Source organism: Oncorhynchus clarkii, chromosome 12 (assembly GCF_045791955.1).
Source record: "Oncorhynchus clarkii lewisi isolate Uvic-CL-2024 chromosome 12, UVic_Ocla_1.0, whole genome shotgun sequence".
NCBI lineage: Eukaryota > Metazoa > Chordata > Actinopteri > Salmoniformes > Salmonidae > Oncorhynchus > Oncorhynchus clarkii.
This window is the reverse complement of record NC_092158.1, coordinates 75,933,892-75,952,867: the sequence shown is the minus strand read 5'-3', so window position 1 is coordinate 75,952,867 and position 18,976 is coordinate 75,933,892. Positions and strand designations below refer to the sequence as shown.

The 18,976-nt window shown below is 41.5% G+C and overlaps 2 protein-coding genes and 1 pseudogene across 3 annotated transcripts in view; all 3 read right to left on the bottom strand.

Moving 5' to 3' along the window:
* LOC139421311 (myocardin-related transcription factor A-like) overlaps positions 1-6,192 on the bottom strand; it is a 52,283-nt pseudogene extending 46,091 nt beyond the window's left edge.
* Positions 6,193-9,637: 3,445 nt separating this feature from the next.
* Positions 9,638-12,076, bottom strand: LOC139422233 (phospholipase A2 inhibitor-like). 2 transcript variants are annotated; one of them, XM_071173406.1, is made up of 3 exons: positions 12,003-12,076; positions 11,248-11,480; positions 9,638-11,029 (listed from the first exon to the last, which is right to left on the bottom strand). In XM_071173406.1, the coding sequence occupies exons 2-3, from the start codon at positions 11,338-11,340 to the stop codon at positions 10,253-10,255; spliced, it is 870 nt and encodes a 289-aa protein (XP_071029507.1). In that variant the 5' UTR covers positions 11,341-11,480; positions 12,003-12,076; the 3' UTR covers positions 9,638-10,252. The 2 variants fall into 2 exon arrangements, with proteins under 2 accessions (XP_071029507.1, XP_071029506.1); XM_071173405.1 differs by having other exon boundaries at positions 11,248-11,608; positions 12,003-12,067.
* Positions 12,077-14,759: 2,683 nt separating this feature from the next.
* The window catches only part of LOC139421310 (protein LSM12 homolog A), a 6,600-nt gene continuing 2,383 nt past the window's right edge, over positions 14,760-18,976 (bottom strand). The window contains exons 2-5 of the mRNA XM_071172063.1: positions 17,914-18,047; positions 17,124-17,233; positions 16,452-16,578; positions 14,760-16,347 (exon numbers count right to left, since the gene is read on the bottom strand). Coding sequence (XP_071028164.1) covers positions 16,255-16,347; positions 16,452-16,578; positions 17,124-17,233; positions 17,914-18,047 — 464 coding nt within the window. The 3' untranslated portion in view covers positions 14,760-16,254. The remainder of the gene's footprint in view (positions 16,348-16,451; positions 16,579-17,123; positions 17,234-17,913; positions 18,048-18,976) is intronic.

Genomic DNA, 18,976 nt, shown 5'->3' with positions numbered 1-18,976 from the left:
TGGAAATAGTTTCACTAATATTTAACTAAGCCAAAAGATGCCGCAGGGACTGTCCAGGAAGCTCTAGTGAAAGTGACATGGTAACCTGAAGGGTTGTTGTGAACTTGTGATAGATACAATGATACACGATAACAGAAGACAACAGAACGATAGCTAGAAGAGCCATAAGAATGATAAAACACTGGACTGTTGTCCAGGTAAACCATGTTGACTTGACAACCAGTTGGGAAACAGAGTAGAAGTCCTACTGAGACAAAACAGCTGACAGAAATGTTAAACAAACCCAGAATTATTCAAAAACAACAACATACCCAGATATCCTATAGACACACTTTAATCCTGTACTTTCAAAGACCCGTTTTGCTTATTATAAATTATCTTGGTCATGTGCTGTTGGAGGGACTTTTACTTTCCCTTAGAATGACAGCACGCCACACCTGTAGCATGTACTGAGCACTAATAGACTGTATCACCATGTTGCACAATGAGTTACTGCATCCCTCAACTGGACCACATGTGACTGACCTAATCGTTTCAGCATGGATATTAGGCTAGCTATGTGTTATTTTGCTTCTGTATCTTGTCCATATAATTTCTCCTGATATTTACCCAACTTTGTAGTCTTTCTCCACCTAGAACCCAGATAAATCCCATCATTTGATAGACACTGATCTCAAGACCCAGAGCATTGAGCTTACACTGTAATGCTCTCCTGTCAGAACTCTCGCCATCTGAACACTTTTTAATACCTGGGATTCTGTCTTTGGTCTTAATGGTATAGACCTACAGTAGTGTATCCCCTGCCAGGTTAATAATACTCAGTAGCCTAATGTTCATTCTAGCATTAAAAACACTAAAAGGATCATCCGTTTCTTGATTTGCAAAGCAACTGCAACAGACAGAGCTCATCTTTCAAGACCTTTTATTACCAATAGAACTTTTGGAGATAAAGGCTATCATGTCAGGAGATGGAAACCAACTCCACACAGGCATCTGCCTACCTGCCTAAGAAATACAAATAAACACCCAGGCTCTCACTTTCTATTTCAAACAAGCTTCACATTCTGTGAGGAAGCGTAGGGTCAGGTTTTTGGGGTGAGACAAAAAACAGATGTTCAAAGCTGTGCGAGTCTGACTGGCACAAAAAGACTAGCCTAACAACACCCAAAGCCTCCATGTCCCCTACTTTGTCCCCTACTACACAACACTGCCTAACTGTGAACCCTCCTATCCCAATTCTTCACCATGGACAGTTTGTTCAATGATTCATTACAGTCGGCACTGAGAACAAGCTGGACTGAATTTGAAGAGCACGGTCTGAGATTCAACACCTTAATCATTTCCCCTGCCAAAGCAATGACATCATAGCCCGGCCTCTCTGCATCCCTCATGTTCAGACAGAAAAAGTCCTGCGTCACCACCACGTGGTCCGCACTTATTTTCCTTCACAGTCGAGAAATAATTCAAATCAGGTTTTAGGGTTCACTGTTTGTTGTGATGCATGGGACCATTGGGGAAGCATGTAGACAGCATGGCAGTCTAAAGCCCTTCCTCCTAGGCCCCTGTTGGGAGTAGCCGGAGGACTTGCTGTCTCTGATGATGTCACTGGGTCACAATGCCACGGAGTCTGCCCGACATCTTAATTACACAAGTGTGTAATGCCTGCCTGATGGTCCAGTTCCACTACTGACAGAACTGTCAATCATATCTACAACCAACACACTGATCATTGACATGGCATTAGCAAACCAAAACTAGCCCAGTACATGCTGTGTTTGTGTTTACGTACCAAGTTGTACATTACAGTGTGTGTGGAACAGTTACTAATTCAGGAAAGTGGGTTCTTATTCTTAGCATTAATGTTATTATGGTGCAAACACAGTACAAGGTGTACAGTGCAATATATCAATCAAACTGTTACAAGTTTCAGCCCCAGTAATGAAACATTAGGATTCAAAGAGATTGACACTTCTATGCCAAGATTCAGATTGTATTTCAACTACCTATAATTTTGTTCACTTTGAAGTGAGATATGAACTGAACATGGATGAGCTAAATGAACTCAAGCCATGATTCAAAGAAAATGGAGGAGATGAAAGAAGATGAAAAACAAGATGAAAACAAACTAACTAGACCTTCATGATAGAAGAAAAGAGATTCACAGCATGGGCACAGCAACATGATGACGACAGCAGTAACATAGATCATAAGAACAGTATGACTTCAACCAAATGGAGTGTGTAATGCTGAGATTAAGAGAGGCGTTTGTGCATAGCATACCTGGTCTATTTCCTGTTTAACAAGGTCCTGGGTGTTTCCATTTCAATGGGGCTGCTCTCAGTGTGAAAAAGTAAAAGGAGAGGGGAGGGGTAGTGAGGATAAAAGAGAGATACAACATGTAAACAGATTACATAAATATCTTAATCTCTAAACCTTAGATAAAATGTATTTTAGATCCTAATTCCTGTCCAAGGAGCAGGCCAACTGTTTTCAGGTCTCCCATTTACTCAAAGCTCAAGCTTGATAGAGATTATATGCTAGGTAGTCCCACCCCACGTAAGTATAATACAGCATTTAGATAATCCACCTGTTTATAGGCACTGACAATAGAAACAGTAGGCCAAGTGGAGAGGATCAGCCTGAATAGGGTTATCTGTGAGCCAAATAAATATGAAGCACTTATGTCATGGCCGGCAAATAAAAGATAAGAGATTTGACACAAGGATAGGTTTATATTTTTTGCCAAATCGACACAAATCTAAGCCTTGAGAAAGATAACAGGCATGATGTGAATCCACAACACTAGCCCACTCCACTTTTACGGCAATATTAATGTTAATTTATAAACTTGGTGGTTCGAGCCCTGAATGCTGATTGGCTGACAGCCGTGGTATATCAAACCGTATACCACGGGTAAGACAAAACATGTATTTTTACTGCTCTAATTACATTGGTAACCAGTTTATAATAGCAATAAGGCACCTCAGGGGTTTGTGGTACATGGCCAATAGTCCAGGCACTCTGCGTTGTGTGGTGCATAAGAACAGCCCTTAGCTGTGATATATTGGCCATATACCACACCCCCTCGTGCCTTATTGCTTAACTAACCCAGTTCAGTTGAGAAGGGTGAAATTGCAGACTGCAATTCGGGGCGTTCCTTCATTTGCAGGAATCCCTCTTTATACTTCTATTTTTAAGATAGGACATGCAGGAGGCGGCGACGTTAATGCACAATAACGTTGGATGCTAGCCTCCGTCCTCCCAAAGAAGGGGCTGGGGCGACAACAGTAATAACACCGGTAAACAGTGTAAACAGCGCGTCAAACTGGTCGACGCTGATCTTCAGTGCGTAATAATTTTTTTACGCAGGCCATCTAATAATTTGTCCCGGTACAAATGTATTGAAAGTGCATTTCACATTATGGTAGCCTACCCTTTTGGCTTTACATTGGAGATTTGCACTTTTTTTCAAGGTTCTATATCAATTTAAATATTTTTGAATGAAGAGCCATTTGGGAGCCAAATGAGCCGGCTCTTTTACATGAACCGAGCTCAATGCCCATCACTACTCGACACCACGCAGAATATGTGATTAGCTAGAACGAGCTGTGCGGCCACACAAGTTTTCAGTCAGACATATGTATACTTAGCTAGCTACACATCTACCTCTACTGCACCTGCTGTCTCGACTAGAGGTCGACCGATTAATTGGAATGGCCCGATTAATTAGGGACGATTTCAAGTTTTCATAACAAATCGGAAATCGGTATTTTTGGGCGCCGATTTTTTAAAATATTTTTTATTATTTTTAAAATACCTTTATTTAACTAGGCAAGTCAGTTAAGAACACATTCTTATTTACAATGACGGCCTAGGAACTGTGGGTTAACTGCCTTGTTCAGGGCAGAGCGACAGATTTTCACCTTGTCAGCTCGGGGGATACAATCTTGTAACCTTACAGTTAACTAGTCTAACGCTATAACCACCTGCCTCTCGTTGCACTCCACAAGGAGACTGCCTGTTACGCGAATGCAGTCGAAGCCAAGGTAAGTTGCTAGCTAGCATTAAACTTATCTTATAAAAAACTATCAATCAATCATAATCACTAGTTATAACTACACATGGTTGATGATATTACTAGTTTATCTAGCGTGTCCTGCGTTGCATATAATCGATGCAACGCTAGGGGATGATTTAACAAAAGCGCATTTGCGAGAAAAGCACAATCGTTGGACGACTGTACCTAACCATAAACACCAACGCCTTTCTTAAAATCAATACATAGAAGTATATATTTTTAAACCTGCATATTTAGCTAAAAGAAATCCAGGTTAGCAGGCAATATTAACCAGGTGAAATTGTGTCACTTCTCTTGTGTTTCTTTGCACGCAGAGACAGGGTATATGCAACAGTTTGGGCAGCCTGGCTCATTGCGGTCATTGCAGGCTGCCAGGGCAGCCTGGCTCAACTAATTTGCCAGAAATTTACGTAATTATGACATAACATTGAAGGTTGAGCAATGTAACAAGAATATTTAAACTTAGGGATGCCACCAGTTAGATAAAATACTGAATGGTTCCGTATTTCACTGAAATAATAAACGTTTTTTCAAAATGATAGTTTCCAGATTTGACCATATTAATGACCAAAGACTCGTATTTCTGTGTGTTATGTTATAATTAAGTCTATGATTTGATAGAGCATTCTGACTGAGCGGTGGTAGGGAGCAGCAGGCTCGTACGCATTCATTCAAACAGCACTTTCGTGCGTTTGCCAGCAGCTCTTCGCAAGCACAACGTTGTTTATGACTTCAAGACTATCAGCCTAATGGCTGGTGTAACCGATGTGAAATGGCTAGCTAGTTAGCACGCTAATAGCGTTTCAAACGTCACTCGCTCTGAGACTTGGTGTAGTTATTCACCTTGCTCTGCAAGGGCCGCGGCTTTTGTGGAGCGATGGGTAACGCTACTTCGAGGGTGGCTGTTATCGATGTGTTCCTGGTTCGAGCCCAGGTAGCGGCGAGGAGAGGGACGGAAGCTATACTGTTACACTGGCAATACTATAGTGCCTATAAGAAGATCCAATAGTCAAAAGGTATATATAATACAAATGGCATAGAGAGAAATAGTCCTATAAATACTATATTAACTACAACCTAAAACCTCTTACCTTGGAATATTGAAGTCTCATGTTAAAAGGAACCACCAACTTTCATATGTTCTCATGTTCTGAGCAAGGAACTCAAACGTTAGCTTTAACTTCTCCAACACTTTGTTTTTGCATTATTTAAACCAAATTGAACATGTTTCATTATTTATTTGAGGCTAAATTGATTTTTATTGATGTATTATATTAAGTTAAAATAATTGTAATTGTAACAATAATAATATTGTTGTAATTGTCATTATTACAAATAAAAAAATAAAAATCGGCCGATTAATCGATAGCGTCTTTTTTTGGTCCTCCAATAATCGGTATCGGCGTTGAAAAATCATAATCGGTCGACCTGTAGTCTCCACCTCTGAATGCTCGACTATGAAAAACCAACTCACCTTTACTTGTTGCATCCTCTATAACCACTGTGATTATTTTACCCTGCTGGTCATATAGCTATGCAAATCTTGAAAAATGAGAAGGCCAGATGTCAAAATGTCTTACCTAGCAAGTCACGTTAGCAGCGGTGAGTGTTTAGGCTACCATTGTGATTGACAACTAGGTAGATAGTGTTTGGTTTGATGGCTAGTTCCCTAAAGTTAACTATCCAACCATTGTGGTAATTGTGCTGTAACAATTACGTAATGCGCTCGCTAGATGCTAGGTACTAGGCACTGTGCCAGTGCAGCAGCCATAAACCAGATTTTAGCCCCGAGTAGCCAGATGTGTGTGGGTGCACTGTTGCTAAACTGGCTAATCACTGGCCAGCTCCCGAGTCTGATTGCGATTATTTGATAGCTAACCTAGTTGCTAACATTAGCGATTCAACTCACCTCGCAAGAGACACACGCTGCTGCAGTGCTGGTGGTATGGAACCGAGACCACAAGCATTCGAGCGGTGACGGCAGAAAAGTTATGGTCGACATGTTCGTCGCATTTCCATTGGTCTTCAATCAAATCGATACTTTACTGACCGTTGTTAAAGCTAGCTAGCTAATACAATTCAACAACATTCAATAACAACAAACTGCTCACTCAAACGAGTGTCAAACCAGCAAGAATAACAATCCTTCAGAATAAGAGTTCTGTCCTGTAGTCTTTAAGTGTAAATGATTAAATAAGGAAAATAATTATGGACAATATCTTAATACTCGATATATCTTATACCAGTTAAGTAAAATAATTATATTATATTTGTTCGCATTAAACTGTTTTTTCCAAATGATAAAACAAAAATGTGCGTGTACTTTTATCAACTATTTCGAATGCGTGTCAAAATAAAAGTCTAAAACATATCACACATCCCATTCCAGGCCCACAATATCAATCGTCGCTACACAAACATCAGTACAGAAGTAGGGTTTGAAAGCAGTTAAAAATCCTATTTAATCCCGATGTCTTCCGCCCAAGCAAAGATCCTGCAGCTCTAACAAAGGATTCTCACTTTAATGGCCAGATGTTTGGGAAAACCATATTTAGTAAGTGTTCCAACCCTGTCCTTGATCTACTTCCATTATTAGGATAACATCTTTGGTGTTTAGCACCACAGTAAAAATACTAAGTTTATTCACATTTTTAACACAAATCATCCTCACATAAATACACCATACACTGATTCTATTGATTTTCTGGACATTACTGTTTTCCTTTTCCCCAATAGATGGAGACAGAATCTTCAAAACCATAGTAACCTTAAATCAACAGATACACACTGGGAAAAGTATGTCCGCGACTCTTTCAGATATATTTTTGAGGAGATGGGAAACTACATTAACGAATTAACGCCCATTGTGTGCGTAGTCCATGCGTTGTCAGTGTGAAGCGCTGTGCATTCTGGGCGATTCGGGGACAAGGAAAGCTCTTCTTCAAGGAGTGAATCGGAGTCAATTGGGAGCTAGCCCAGATGCCTGTGTGGAGTTGTCCTACTAAGTACTAAGCTAACATATAGGCTTTATAAGCACTACATAAAGGCTTCACCTATAAATCACCTATAAGCATATGTCATACTCTATAAATGGTGTATAAACATACATAGTGCATTTATTGATTATGACATACAGTTATCGATTATTTGTGAAGCATTTATGTAGTCCTTATGACGCCTTTATGTATGCTCAGAGGTGTAAAGTACTTAAGTAGTATTTTTACTTAAGTAGTTTTTGGGGGGTATCTGTACTTTACTGTTTATATTTTTGGCAACTTTTACTTCACTACATTTCTAAAGAAAATATTGTACTTTTTACTCCATACATTTTCACTGACAACCCAAAGTACTCATTACATTTTGAATGCTTAGCAGGACAGGGAAATTGTGAAATTGACGCACTTATGAAAATAACATGTGGTCATCCCTACTGCCTATGTTCTGGCGGACTCACTAAACACAAATGCATCTTTTGTAAATAATGTCTGAGTGTTGGAGTGTGCCCCTGGCTCTCTGTACATTTTTAAAACAAGAAAATGGTGCCGGCTGCTTTTCTTAATATAAGAAATTTGAAATATATACTTTTACTTTTGATACTTAAGTATATTTAAAACCAAATACTTTGACTTTACTCAAGTACTATTTTACTGGGTGACTTTCACTTTTACTTGAGTAACTTAAGGTATTTATACTTTCACTCAAGTACGACAATTCGGTACTTTTTCCACCACGGTGTACGCTCTACTTTGTACATTTGGGAAACGACAAAATCATCTCAAATGGTGGGTTTGGCGCCCCCAATTGTCAACAGTTTCCACAAAATCTATTTTAAATAGTTTCATGCAACTTGTGGGAAACAAGAAATGCCCTCCTGGCTAATCTTCAACAGCACATTAGATCTATTAACAAGAATGACAGACACGTTAATAATAAAATAAAAAATAGGAACACGCATTAGAAAACTTAAAGGAATAGTTCACCAAAATTACATATTGTTTCCTTACCCTTTAAGCAGTCCATGGACAAGGTATGACAACAATCCATGCTTTGGTTTAACTGGCCACTGATTAAAATGCTAACTTTTAAGTATTTGTGGCACAAATCCAATGCAAGTCAATGGTTCCTATATTAGCATCTGCACACTTTATGTCCAAATCATCCTATAGTATCTGAAAATGTGTAACTCAATTAAATTACTACAGATTATTTGGTTTGTGGACCAGGATGTGGACATAAAGCAAAGGTTTTGATTTGGCTTAGGGTTGTGGTTCAGGGTTAGGGTTGAACAGGGATGTGGACACGAGTCTAGGGTTAGGGTTGTGGTTGAGGCTAGGTTAGGTTTGAACTGGGGTGTTGAAGGTAGGAAGCTAAGGAAATCCTCTGGTTTGATTATGAATACTTTAATGTCGTAAAATCCCATACTATTTTCTCTTGGCTAAATTAGAGAGGTTTTTTCAGAGACAATGGCATCTGGTTTCTGTTGTGCAATATGAGCGAATGGAATTTAATTATGTAATTTATACCTTTGTCTGTCCTGTCTTGGGTTTTAAGTAAAGGATGAGAGCTAGTTTGTATAAAATGCCCTATGTCAATCTCATAGATCTGTCTGCACTGGGTTCTGACAACTAAAACATTGTAATACACACCTGCTGGTAGTAAACAGTTATTATGCCATTGTTACGTCATATCATTGTTATCAGGTTCATCTGATAATAGCTTTGGTCACATGGGTGGCTGGCCCATATCTCCATTGCTGAATTGCTTCTCCAGATCCATTTATAAGGCTGCTGAGCAGAAACAGCATCAGTACCGATACAGGTTCAACCTCTGGACATTATCCTCCTCTTAGATAAGGTCTGCCCAGGGGTTTGAGCTGGGTGGCTGTCTGTTTTCTACCCATGGCAGTTTGTTTCCTCCTCTGGTTTTTAATCAGAGCCGTAATCTGCTGATGTTGCTCTAGAGGCCAGGCCCATATGCCACATCATTCTCCCTGTGACCTGGATCTAAGCCTTTTAAACCCTGCAGCAATTTGTCTCTGGCCAAAGACCGGTGTCAGAATCTGAAATCCTTCATGTCCTTTATCGGAATCGAATGCAAAACTGCGCACTTCCTAAAATTAAGTACTTCAAAGTGTTTCATCTGTGCTCTCTATTTCAATATCACCAAAGCCACAGGAATACGATGTGGTTGTGGCCGAGGTCCGGCTTCTCCAGGCTGGAGGCCAAACCCACAAGCAAAACGTATGTTACCAAATGCACATTTTCATCTAAAATGGGAGAACATTTTGTTACATCATGGCAGACCGAGATAGATTGAAACCGGCTTTAATCTGTGTGTGAGCTGGAATAGTGGTGATTCATTGGTGAATAATCTGACCTTGACTAAAGCAGATGTTGATCATCTAAGGGAGGGTTTAGCTCTAGTGCAGTGCATGGAATAGGGAAAGTGGAGACCACTATACTCAAATCTGGCAAAGATTTAATCCAGGTACATCACAAGATAGTCAAAAAAATAATCATACTTTATTACCATCTGTATACAATAAATTCCCTATCAAACATATCCATGTGTTAAAATATAATCATCATCATCATTCATGAAAACAAAAATAACTACTGTACTAGGTCCTACATTTGAAACATGACTCGTTTTTTCTCAACAGTGTGCAGAAATGGAATAGACATTGAAGAGAAAATGTTGAACAGAAAAAGACAAACACTGTACTGGTGTTTCAAGAAATAAATTAACAGGATAAATTGTAAGCAGTCAAACACTTCAGGTAGGTCTTAAATGATACACTGAAAAATAATGTCCAAGTCCTCCAGTTCCACAAGTCACAGACTTCTAGATACATCATACAAAACTGCTCATACTCTAAAATATTGTTTCTCAGACTCTTGGAACCAGATTGGGTCATGCATTATGACCATGATGAAGTAGAAGAGAGAATGAATGCCTCCAACAAATACAACTGAATGTTAAGGAGCATTTTGAGCCTGAGGTGTGTTATGAACCCTCACAGTCAGTTTGCTGCAGATGGGAAATGGCCCCTTTTTTATCTTCAAACATAAAATGACCAGGAAGCATGGTGTGAAATATGATCCTAGATCAGTGAGGGAAAATGCATCTACCGAACTGATTACACACTCACTCAGTGTCCCTCCCCCATGACAGTCACCTCTCCTGGGACTGCGACTCAGCGTCCCAGTTCTTGCCATGTTGGTTCTTCTTGCGGGTGTGCTCAGCCATAACCACAGCTGCCAACACGGTAACCAGCACCGTCACAGTGATTACCAGCACGGTGGCCGTCTCTGCCATGCACAACTGACTGTCCACCCACGCCAGCGAGGCACCCGCCAGCTGCAGAGGCTCGTGGCACGTCACGTTGTGGTAGTCGTCAACGTGCAAGTGGCGTACACTCAGCAGCTTGCTGAAGACCCGGTGCAGGTCGCAGTCGCAGTTCCACGGGTTGCCAGCTAGCTGCAGGTGGGTGCCGGCCGTGTGGAGGCTCAGGAAGGTCTTGAACTTAAGGTGCTGCAGCTGGTTTCCCTCCAGGCCCAGCAGGGTGAGGCTGTGCAGGGGAGCCAGAGCCTCCGTGTCGATGTGAGTGATGTTGTTCTGGCCCAGCTGCAGGGCCTCCAGGACGGGCAGCATGGACAGGGAACCATGGCGCACAGCTCCCAACTGGTTGGCATGGAGGTAGAGGTGGCGCAGTCGAGACAGGCCCCGGAAGGCTCCTGGCTGGAGGAAGGTGATGTGGTTGTGGCTGAGGTCCAGCTTCTCCAGGCTCTCCAGGTGCTCCAGGCTGGAGACTTCCAGACGCTCAAGGGTGTTGTGGTCCAGCCGGAGCTCCCGGACTGAGGACAGACTGTGGGAGAAGTCCGGCGGCAGCCGGAGCAGCTTGTTACGGCTCATGTCCAGCTTCTCCAGAAAGGAGAGGGAGTAGAAGGCCTGGGAGCGGAGGAGGGTACAATAAATTATGAACATGAAAAAGTAATCATCGGCATCAAACCCTCATATCCACCATCAAATCCTTATGCTAAACTATGCCACTAATGCATAGGCTATCACAGTGTTTCTCAATCCATTACTAGTGTTGGGCTAGAACAAAAATGTTTACAGTAAGACCCCATGAGTATATGACATTATATGGGTTTCGCATGTGTTACCTCGGGCTGCAGCAGCTGGATTCCACTATCAGACAGCACCAGGACACGCAGTGACCAAAGTCCGGCAAAGGCACGGCTCCGCACTTCTATCATCAAGTTGCCACCCAGGTCCAGCAGCCAGGTGCCATGGGACAGGCCATGGGGCACTTGGAGGAACCCGCGCGCTCGGCAGTCCACCAAATCCGAGTGTTCGTAGCAGAGGCAGTGGTGAGGGCACTCTTTTGAACCTACCACTGAAGACAGCGCCAGCAGAGCAGGAAATAACATATTACTTGCAAAATGTGCACCGAAAGTGCTTTATCACGACAAGGCTTGAAGACGTTTGGAGTGGAGTGTCAGAATCCAGATATCTGAGGAATATCTGCAAAATAAGGCAAACAACCATTATACTTATGGTTTGGAGATGCTGTCGCTGAGTAGTGAGTATTCGGTACGATAGAGAAACATGTACATATTATATATATATTAATCTGTAGGCTTTTAATATCTTGAACTAGTCGACATCTCTAAAATACAAGTTAGAAAACTCAGAATCCGTTACTGTACACAATACCAGCAGTGAGCCGGTTGCGCGTAATGTGAAGGTTTTACGCATAGCCTATTGTTGGTAATTGCAGAAACACACAATTGCGTTTTTAAATACAGTAAAATGTAAATTAAATGTTACTTTTTTAAACCTACAAAACAGCAAGCCTTTTCAACGAACGATAACAGCAACGGTAAGTACCTCGTAATTAAATTAAACAATACTTTACCTACAATCTTTATTTCCAATCAACAATGAGAAGCGCTGGTGCCGCATCAGTAAACCAACTCCTTCGTCATCTCTCTTTGTCACGCTCCCTCCCGCTTTTTTCGTCGAGACCTAATCCACAAATCATCCGCCCTACAGAGGTTCCCATCGAATAGTTTTTGTTTTCGTACTCCTTCTCAGACCCCTCCCTTTTATTTCACCTCAATTTATCCAGTGTCCTGCTATTAGCAAGAGTAGAATAAACATTCCAGTTACCCATTGAAGAACCCTCGTTTTTCTAATATGAAAAACTGACGATGGAACATCTGCCCTGCTATCCCCCAACTTTAATTACACAATATGTAGTTTGTGATTTTCTTCTGAGCAAATGTCATTGCGTCGTATTAAATCACATTCACGCAGAGTTTACATGGTGCATTCATCAAATTGTGTCCAATAGTTATAAACAGTGAATTCAGAAAGTATTCAGACCCCTGGACTTTTCCCACATTTGTTACGTTACAGCCTTATTCTGAAATTGATTAAATAAAAAAGTAATCACACAATACTCCACAATGACAAAATAAAAATAGGTTTAGACATTTTAACAAATGTATTAAAAATAAACAAAAATACTTTATTTACATAAGTATTAAGACATCGAAATTGAACTCCGGTGCATCCTGTTTGCATTGATCATCCCATCCTTGAGCTGTTTCTACAACTTGATTGGAATCCACCTGCGGTAAATTCAATTGATTGGACATGATTTGAAAGGCACATTTCTGTCAGAGCAAAAACCTAGCCATGAGGTAGAAGGAATTGTCCATAGAGCTCCAAGACAGGATTGTATCGAGGCACAGATCTGGGTAAGGGTACCAGAAAATGTCTGCAGCATTGAAGGTCCCCAAGTACACAGTGGCCTCCATCATTCTTAAATGGAATAAGTTTGGAACCACCAAGACTTCATTGAGCTGGCAGCCTGGGCAAACTGAGCAATCGGGGGATTAGGGCCTTGGTCAGGGAGGTGATGAAGAACCCGATGGTCACTCTGACAGAGCTCTAGAGTTCCTCTCTGGAGATGGTTGTCCTTCTGGAAGTTTCTCACGCCTTCATGGTGGAGTGCCCAGACGGAAGCCTCAGTAAAAGGCACATGACAGACCGCTTGGAGTTTGCCAAAAGGCACCTAAATATTCTCTGGTCTGATGAAACTAAGATTGAACTCTTTGGCCTGAATGCCAAGCTTCACATCTGGAGGAATCCTGGCACCATCCCTACGGTGAAGCATGGTGGTGGCAGCATCATGCAGTGGGGATGTTATTGAGCGGCAGGGACTGGGATTCTTATCAGGATCAAAGGAAAACCTGCTCCAGTGCTCAGGACCTTAGACTGGGGCAAAGGTTTTACCTTCCAACGGGACAACAACCCTAAGCACACAGCCAAGACAACGCAGCAGTGGCTTCGGGACAAGTCTCTGAATGTCTTTGAGTAACCCAGCCAGAGCCCAGACTTGAACCCAATCGGACACCTCTGGAGACCTGAAAGTAGCTGTGCAGCGACACTTCTCATCCAACCTGACAGAGCTTGAGAGGATCTGCAGAGAAGAATGGGAGAAACTCCCCAAATACAGGTGTACCAAGCTTGTGCCGACATACCCAAGACTCGAGGCTGTAATTGCTGCCAAAGGTGCTTCCAAAAAGTACTGAGTAAAGGATCGGAATACTTACGTAAATAGATTTAAATATACACATATATTTCATTCATACATTTATATATACGCAAACATATTCCAAACTTGCCACACCACAGCATTTTCTTACTCTAAAGGCATCCATTGAGACAATATTCTTCTCAACAAGTTTAACATGCCACCAGTTGCTACACCATCTGAGTTTGACCACAAATGAATAGATGGACAATTTGCATCTGGAGGGGTTCTAGGTGGTGATAAAGGGGAAACTGTAAATAATAGGTTCATACATGGTCCTGCTGACCAACGCATGTGTAGCGTACGGTTTCACCTCTATACATGGAGTCCTGGACAAAGGAAAACTATTCTCAGCCTGAATGAATGATTTAATTGAGGTAAAACATGTCAGAACCAAAGCCAGAGTGAAACTACAATATGAGTGACTAAGCATGCCATTCTATAGGGAAGAATAGGCTCCTTTAATTGGTTGAGTGCATCTCCATTGTATTTTTGATTGTGGAGTAGCCCACAAATGCCCCTAGAGGCCCTCAATGTCACATGACAGGTAGGCAGGCCTACTCTAATTCATTAAGTGAGTGAATAGGGAACATACAGTATTTCAACACCCTTTGTGGCATTTCACCAAATTGATTTTTAGGTATGTCATTACGTGTAATTCTGACAATGTGCCATGGTTCTTTGTTATGTGGATACTTATTGTTTATTGAAGGCAAGACCTTAGAGCTTGGCTACTGTCTGATATGACCTATTGAATGGACATGGTCATTGCATGTTTACCACAGCCATACATCTCACCTTCATTTACATTTCAATGATGCCCTCTGCTGACAATTTGAAGGCATAGCAGAGAACAAAAATGGTTTGCATTTCATCGATCCCAGATGACCCAGCTCAATAAAACATTGAAATAATGCATTTAACAAAACAATTGGTAGTTGAAGATGAATTCCTTTTCCCTGAGGAATATTTTGATATGAGTGTGAACAAAAGACTGATTGCTACATCCCAAAGTAGAAAACCATGAACACCAAAGGCCAAAAAAAGAAACATGACAAACTGCAAACTTCGTTTTTTTTCTCCTTTTTTTTTTATTTCCATGTTACTAGCTATTTAAAAATAAAAAATAAAATACTGGGAAGGAAACCTTGGCAACGGCAGCCTCGTTGACACACGGTGGACGGGTAAACAACGCGGATGCCTGTCACAACTTAACCCCACTGGCCGAGCCTCCAATCAGGCTACATTGTTATAAACACGAGGCTGGGATAGGGGCCTTTGGGCCATTTGGGAAACCTGCTCCCCATCCCAGTCTCAAACATGGCAAGATATCTTTAAGTACATTTTTTCCAAAAGTGAATACAAAGCATCCCATACAGAACTGAGATCGATCTCATCGCACACGGTTCAGTGGCACGCCATATGATATTGGCCAACGTGGTTAATTAATTTGTTTTTTCTTGTTCGAACATGGGAGGAATGCATTGAGTCGGGCGGAAGAGCAGATTTCACCTGCCAAAGTGTGTCAATGGTCGGTAGACAATAGGAGTGGGAGATGGAGAGTGTAAGAAAAGAGCTGGATTTCAATGTGGTCCCATCGTGGAAGAGGTACTGTATTGTAGAATCAAAGACCATGAGGGACAAGGATGAAAGGGAAGAGGAAAACAGCCCAGCCTCTACTCTAAAATAACACATGCCCTTTATCTTTAGCTTCCAGACTTAAAACTATACACAGAAAAACAGAGCATATTTAGTTTAGGTGGGACCATGCAGCAAGAGCTTATGGGTAAAAGCAGACAGTCATGTCTGTTTGGAAAAAAGGAAAGCATTTCATGAAAATATTTCAAGCTACTAGAACCAAATGGGTGTTTACAAATTGTATTTTTTCCTGAAAGGACAATTTGGGGGAGGTATTTCAAGTCTATTTTATGTCAGATTAATAATGTTAACACAATTTGAGTGTTTTCCCCCGTTGAGGGAAAACCGCAATTTCAATAACCTACTGGGTGCATGTTTGTAAGATTGTGAGAGTTCCCATTCATCCCATTCACACACGTCACTATTGGCATCCTTTCAGTCAGCTGTTAAAAAAATAACCATGTGCTTTCAAGAAAGCTATTAAAATTAGTGTTCTTGTCAAAACAGTATTTCAATATTAGAAAAGGTCCTTTATCTCTTACCATAAATTTCTACTGTTGAAATTTACGAGAAATGACTAGAAAATAGATCAACCAATGAATAGAAATCAAGTGACTTTTCTCTGTGAAATGGAAGTGAGGAGCAGGCTTGACGGCAGGAGGAGAGAAGAAACAGAAGGGAAGGTAAGAGGTCAAGAAGAGGGGTGTGGGTGGGGAATGATGGCAAATTGAGATAACTTTTGTTAGATTATCTTTAAAAATGAACTGGATATTTCCCTCTCGATTGGGACCCCCTTTTGTCCTGTTGGACACCTCTGATGTTGAAGGGAGGGGGAAGAGAGAAGAACAAACCAAAACTGCCTTTGACGTTGTGACCTCCCCCAACCAATTCCCCCTCCCACACCCCCTATCCGGACTGAATCTCCGGCTCAAGATGATAAGGTGGAGTCTTTCTGTGTTTGCTGTGCTTGTGGCCGCTGCACCGACTTCTGGCTCTCCACATCTCTAAAATGTTTCTCCACCTGCAGGGGACAAGACAAGTAACATTTTATCCTCAATCAACTTTCTGGTACTGCCATTCCTGTATTCCCTCAATAGTGAATGAATGGTGGGAAGGCATACTCACTATTTTGCGTACGTGACTTAAAGCACTACCCTCTTTGCCTTTGCAGTTCTCCACCTGGTAAGGTGGGGATATGACCACGTCGTCCATCACCATGATGTTCTTCTCCTGCCATTTGCAGTCTTTGATGCTACAGAGAGATGGAGAATGTTTTTGAAAAAAAGCACCCAGTAGCTGCCTTTAGTCAGGGTACTGAGGTTAAAGGTTTCAGGTCACACATTTAGACAGATGACTCCATGCAGCAGGTATCGGATGGTGGACAGGTGCATATCGAACAGCAACAACGCTGAAGAAAATTTACAAACAAATTAAACAAAAGAACATTACAGAATTAACAGCTTACATTAGAAATTGGTCAATCAGTGTTGGTACTGTAAGACTTACAGTCATAGTCTAGGCCAAATCAGGGATCAACACTAGAACCAAGAGGTATAATGGAATGCATACTATTTGATAGGGTTTAAAACAAAACATTACCGAATCAAAGACTGGCATTCAAACTGGTCAACTAATCAGTGAAGGCAACTTCAACATCCAATGAGACTATTTAAATGCATTGGGTAGCACATTTTCTTTAAAACAGCCTTTTCTGACCGTCATAGTAAGTAAATAACAGATTTTTCTATAGTTGGATGAAGCAGAGCCCCAGTATTAGAGACAGGAGACGATACTCACGTTTTATGTATAGTCTGGAATAGCTGTTGGCCCTCCACAGAGACTCCAGCACTAATTGCATATGCTTGGGATAACTTGTCTTCCTTTTCCGACCGTGCTCTGTTGGCAAGCTGCAGGCGTGTTGGAAAAGGAGAACCAAAACGTTAGAGCTGTTCACAATAGCCAACATTCTCAACTGAGAACCCCAAAAGCCCTTGGAAGTTAATGTAAAAAGGAAAACATTATATTTGGCATTGAAAGGAACTAAGGAATTTCCACCTGTTAGCAATACAAACAAATATTAGAAACTGCTTAGTGATCATTTTAGTCAAATGTGGAACAGGTGGGTTTTGTTTGATGCCGACCAAAGTTGAATGATATGGTGATGGAACATTTCAGGATTTTTTTGGGGCAAGACAATGGCCATTCATTATTTAAATAGACAAACAATCCATTCAGGTTAAACATATGGTTCCAATCAACATGTGAAAGCTCCTAAAATTATACAATTCATTGACTCCGTGTTGGGACAGGGATTCCCAATTCCAGTCCTGAAAACCAATGGGTGTGCAAGTTTTTGTTCCAGCCCAGCATAAACACACCTGATTCAACTAGAATAAATCAGCTTGCCTAAACTAATTACAGTCTTTAGTCTGACTGAACCACAATTAGCTGACTCAAGTGAGTTAGAGCAGGACTTATTGATAAAGCTAATGACAAAATGACCAGATGTCCGATGATTCGTCATTACTTGGTATGAGAAAGAGATGTGTCAAGGAGGGTGTGAGGAGAGGTGATTGGCTGGTCTTACCTTGCTGACATTCAGAGATGCTAGTGGAGGAGGAGTTTCAGTGCGGTCATTAATGATGTCCACCTCAGACACATAGGCTAAGTTAATCAGAATCACGTCGCTGACGTTTGCCTTTCCACTGGAGGGGGCGCATTCTGAAAGGTCAGTGGGTCAAGGCAAATAGGCTGTACGACACATTCAGAATGGAGGTCAAATAAGCAGCAGTTCGCATTAGACTAAATATACATGCAGGACTTGTATGCGAGGGAAACAATGGATCAGCTGGAATCATAATTCTATCACTTCTTCCACAAACATTAGGCTATGCCAGACCTGAGGTAAATCAACATGTGTATGTTATTGAGCTTAAGGAGAAGTCAGAACACACATTCTAAATGGCATACTGCAGCTAGTTACAATAGTGCAATTTAGTCGCTCAACAGTGAACCACTGACCAAATAGGCCTAATAAGTGAGCACAACATATTCTACTCTAGTAGAACACAAAATCCAAGCACAGCACCAATCCAACTTTGCCATGTGCTGGAGATCCCCTGATGGAACACCTTTTTCACCCCCCCCCCTCTATTCTTCCATTCAACAGCCTCCTCACAACAGAACATCCTGGGATCATGTTTGCCCATTACCTAGGAAACAGGTCCAGGGTTCACCACTGCAGTCCAGGAACAGCCTCTTGCCCAAGAAACAATGCAGACTGTTACAACCCATAACAGAAGTCCTAAACATTGACTGGTAAGTCCTGAGCTTAGCCTAACAAACCACCAGCAACTAAACAAAATGAATAGCCCACTCAGAACTTCTCAAATGAGATGTTAAGAAGCAAGCATTTCACAGTTAGTCTACACCTGTTGTTTAAGAAGCATGTGACAAATACAACATTTGATTTGAAGCCGGCATGAGGTGTATAGACTCCACCAGGAGATCCCCGTTCAACTCCGCTAACTTAAGTGAGGGGACAAAGAGTCCAATGCATTGTTTGTAAGGGAGGAGGCTGGGTACGAACGAGCCACAATTCATATGGATATCAGAAATACTGTGGAGCGAAAGAGGGCAAATAGCCTACA

Coding starts and splice junctions, on each gene's coding strand:
- LOC139422233 (XM_071173405.1), bottom strand. CDS start 11,514: ATGTTATTTCCTGCTCTGCTGGCGCTGTCTTCAGTGGTAGGTTCAAAA. Junction 11,030..11,247: donor TCCAGCTGCTGCAGCCCGAG/GTAACACATGCG, acceptor CTCCGCTCCCAG/GCCTTCTACTCCCTCTCCTT.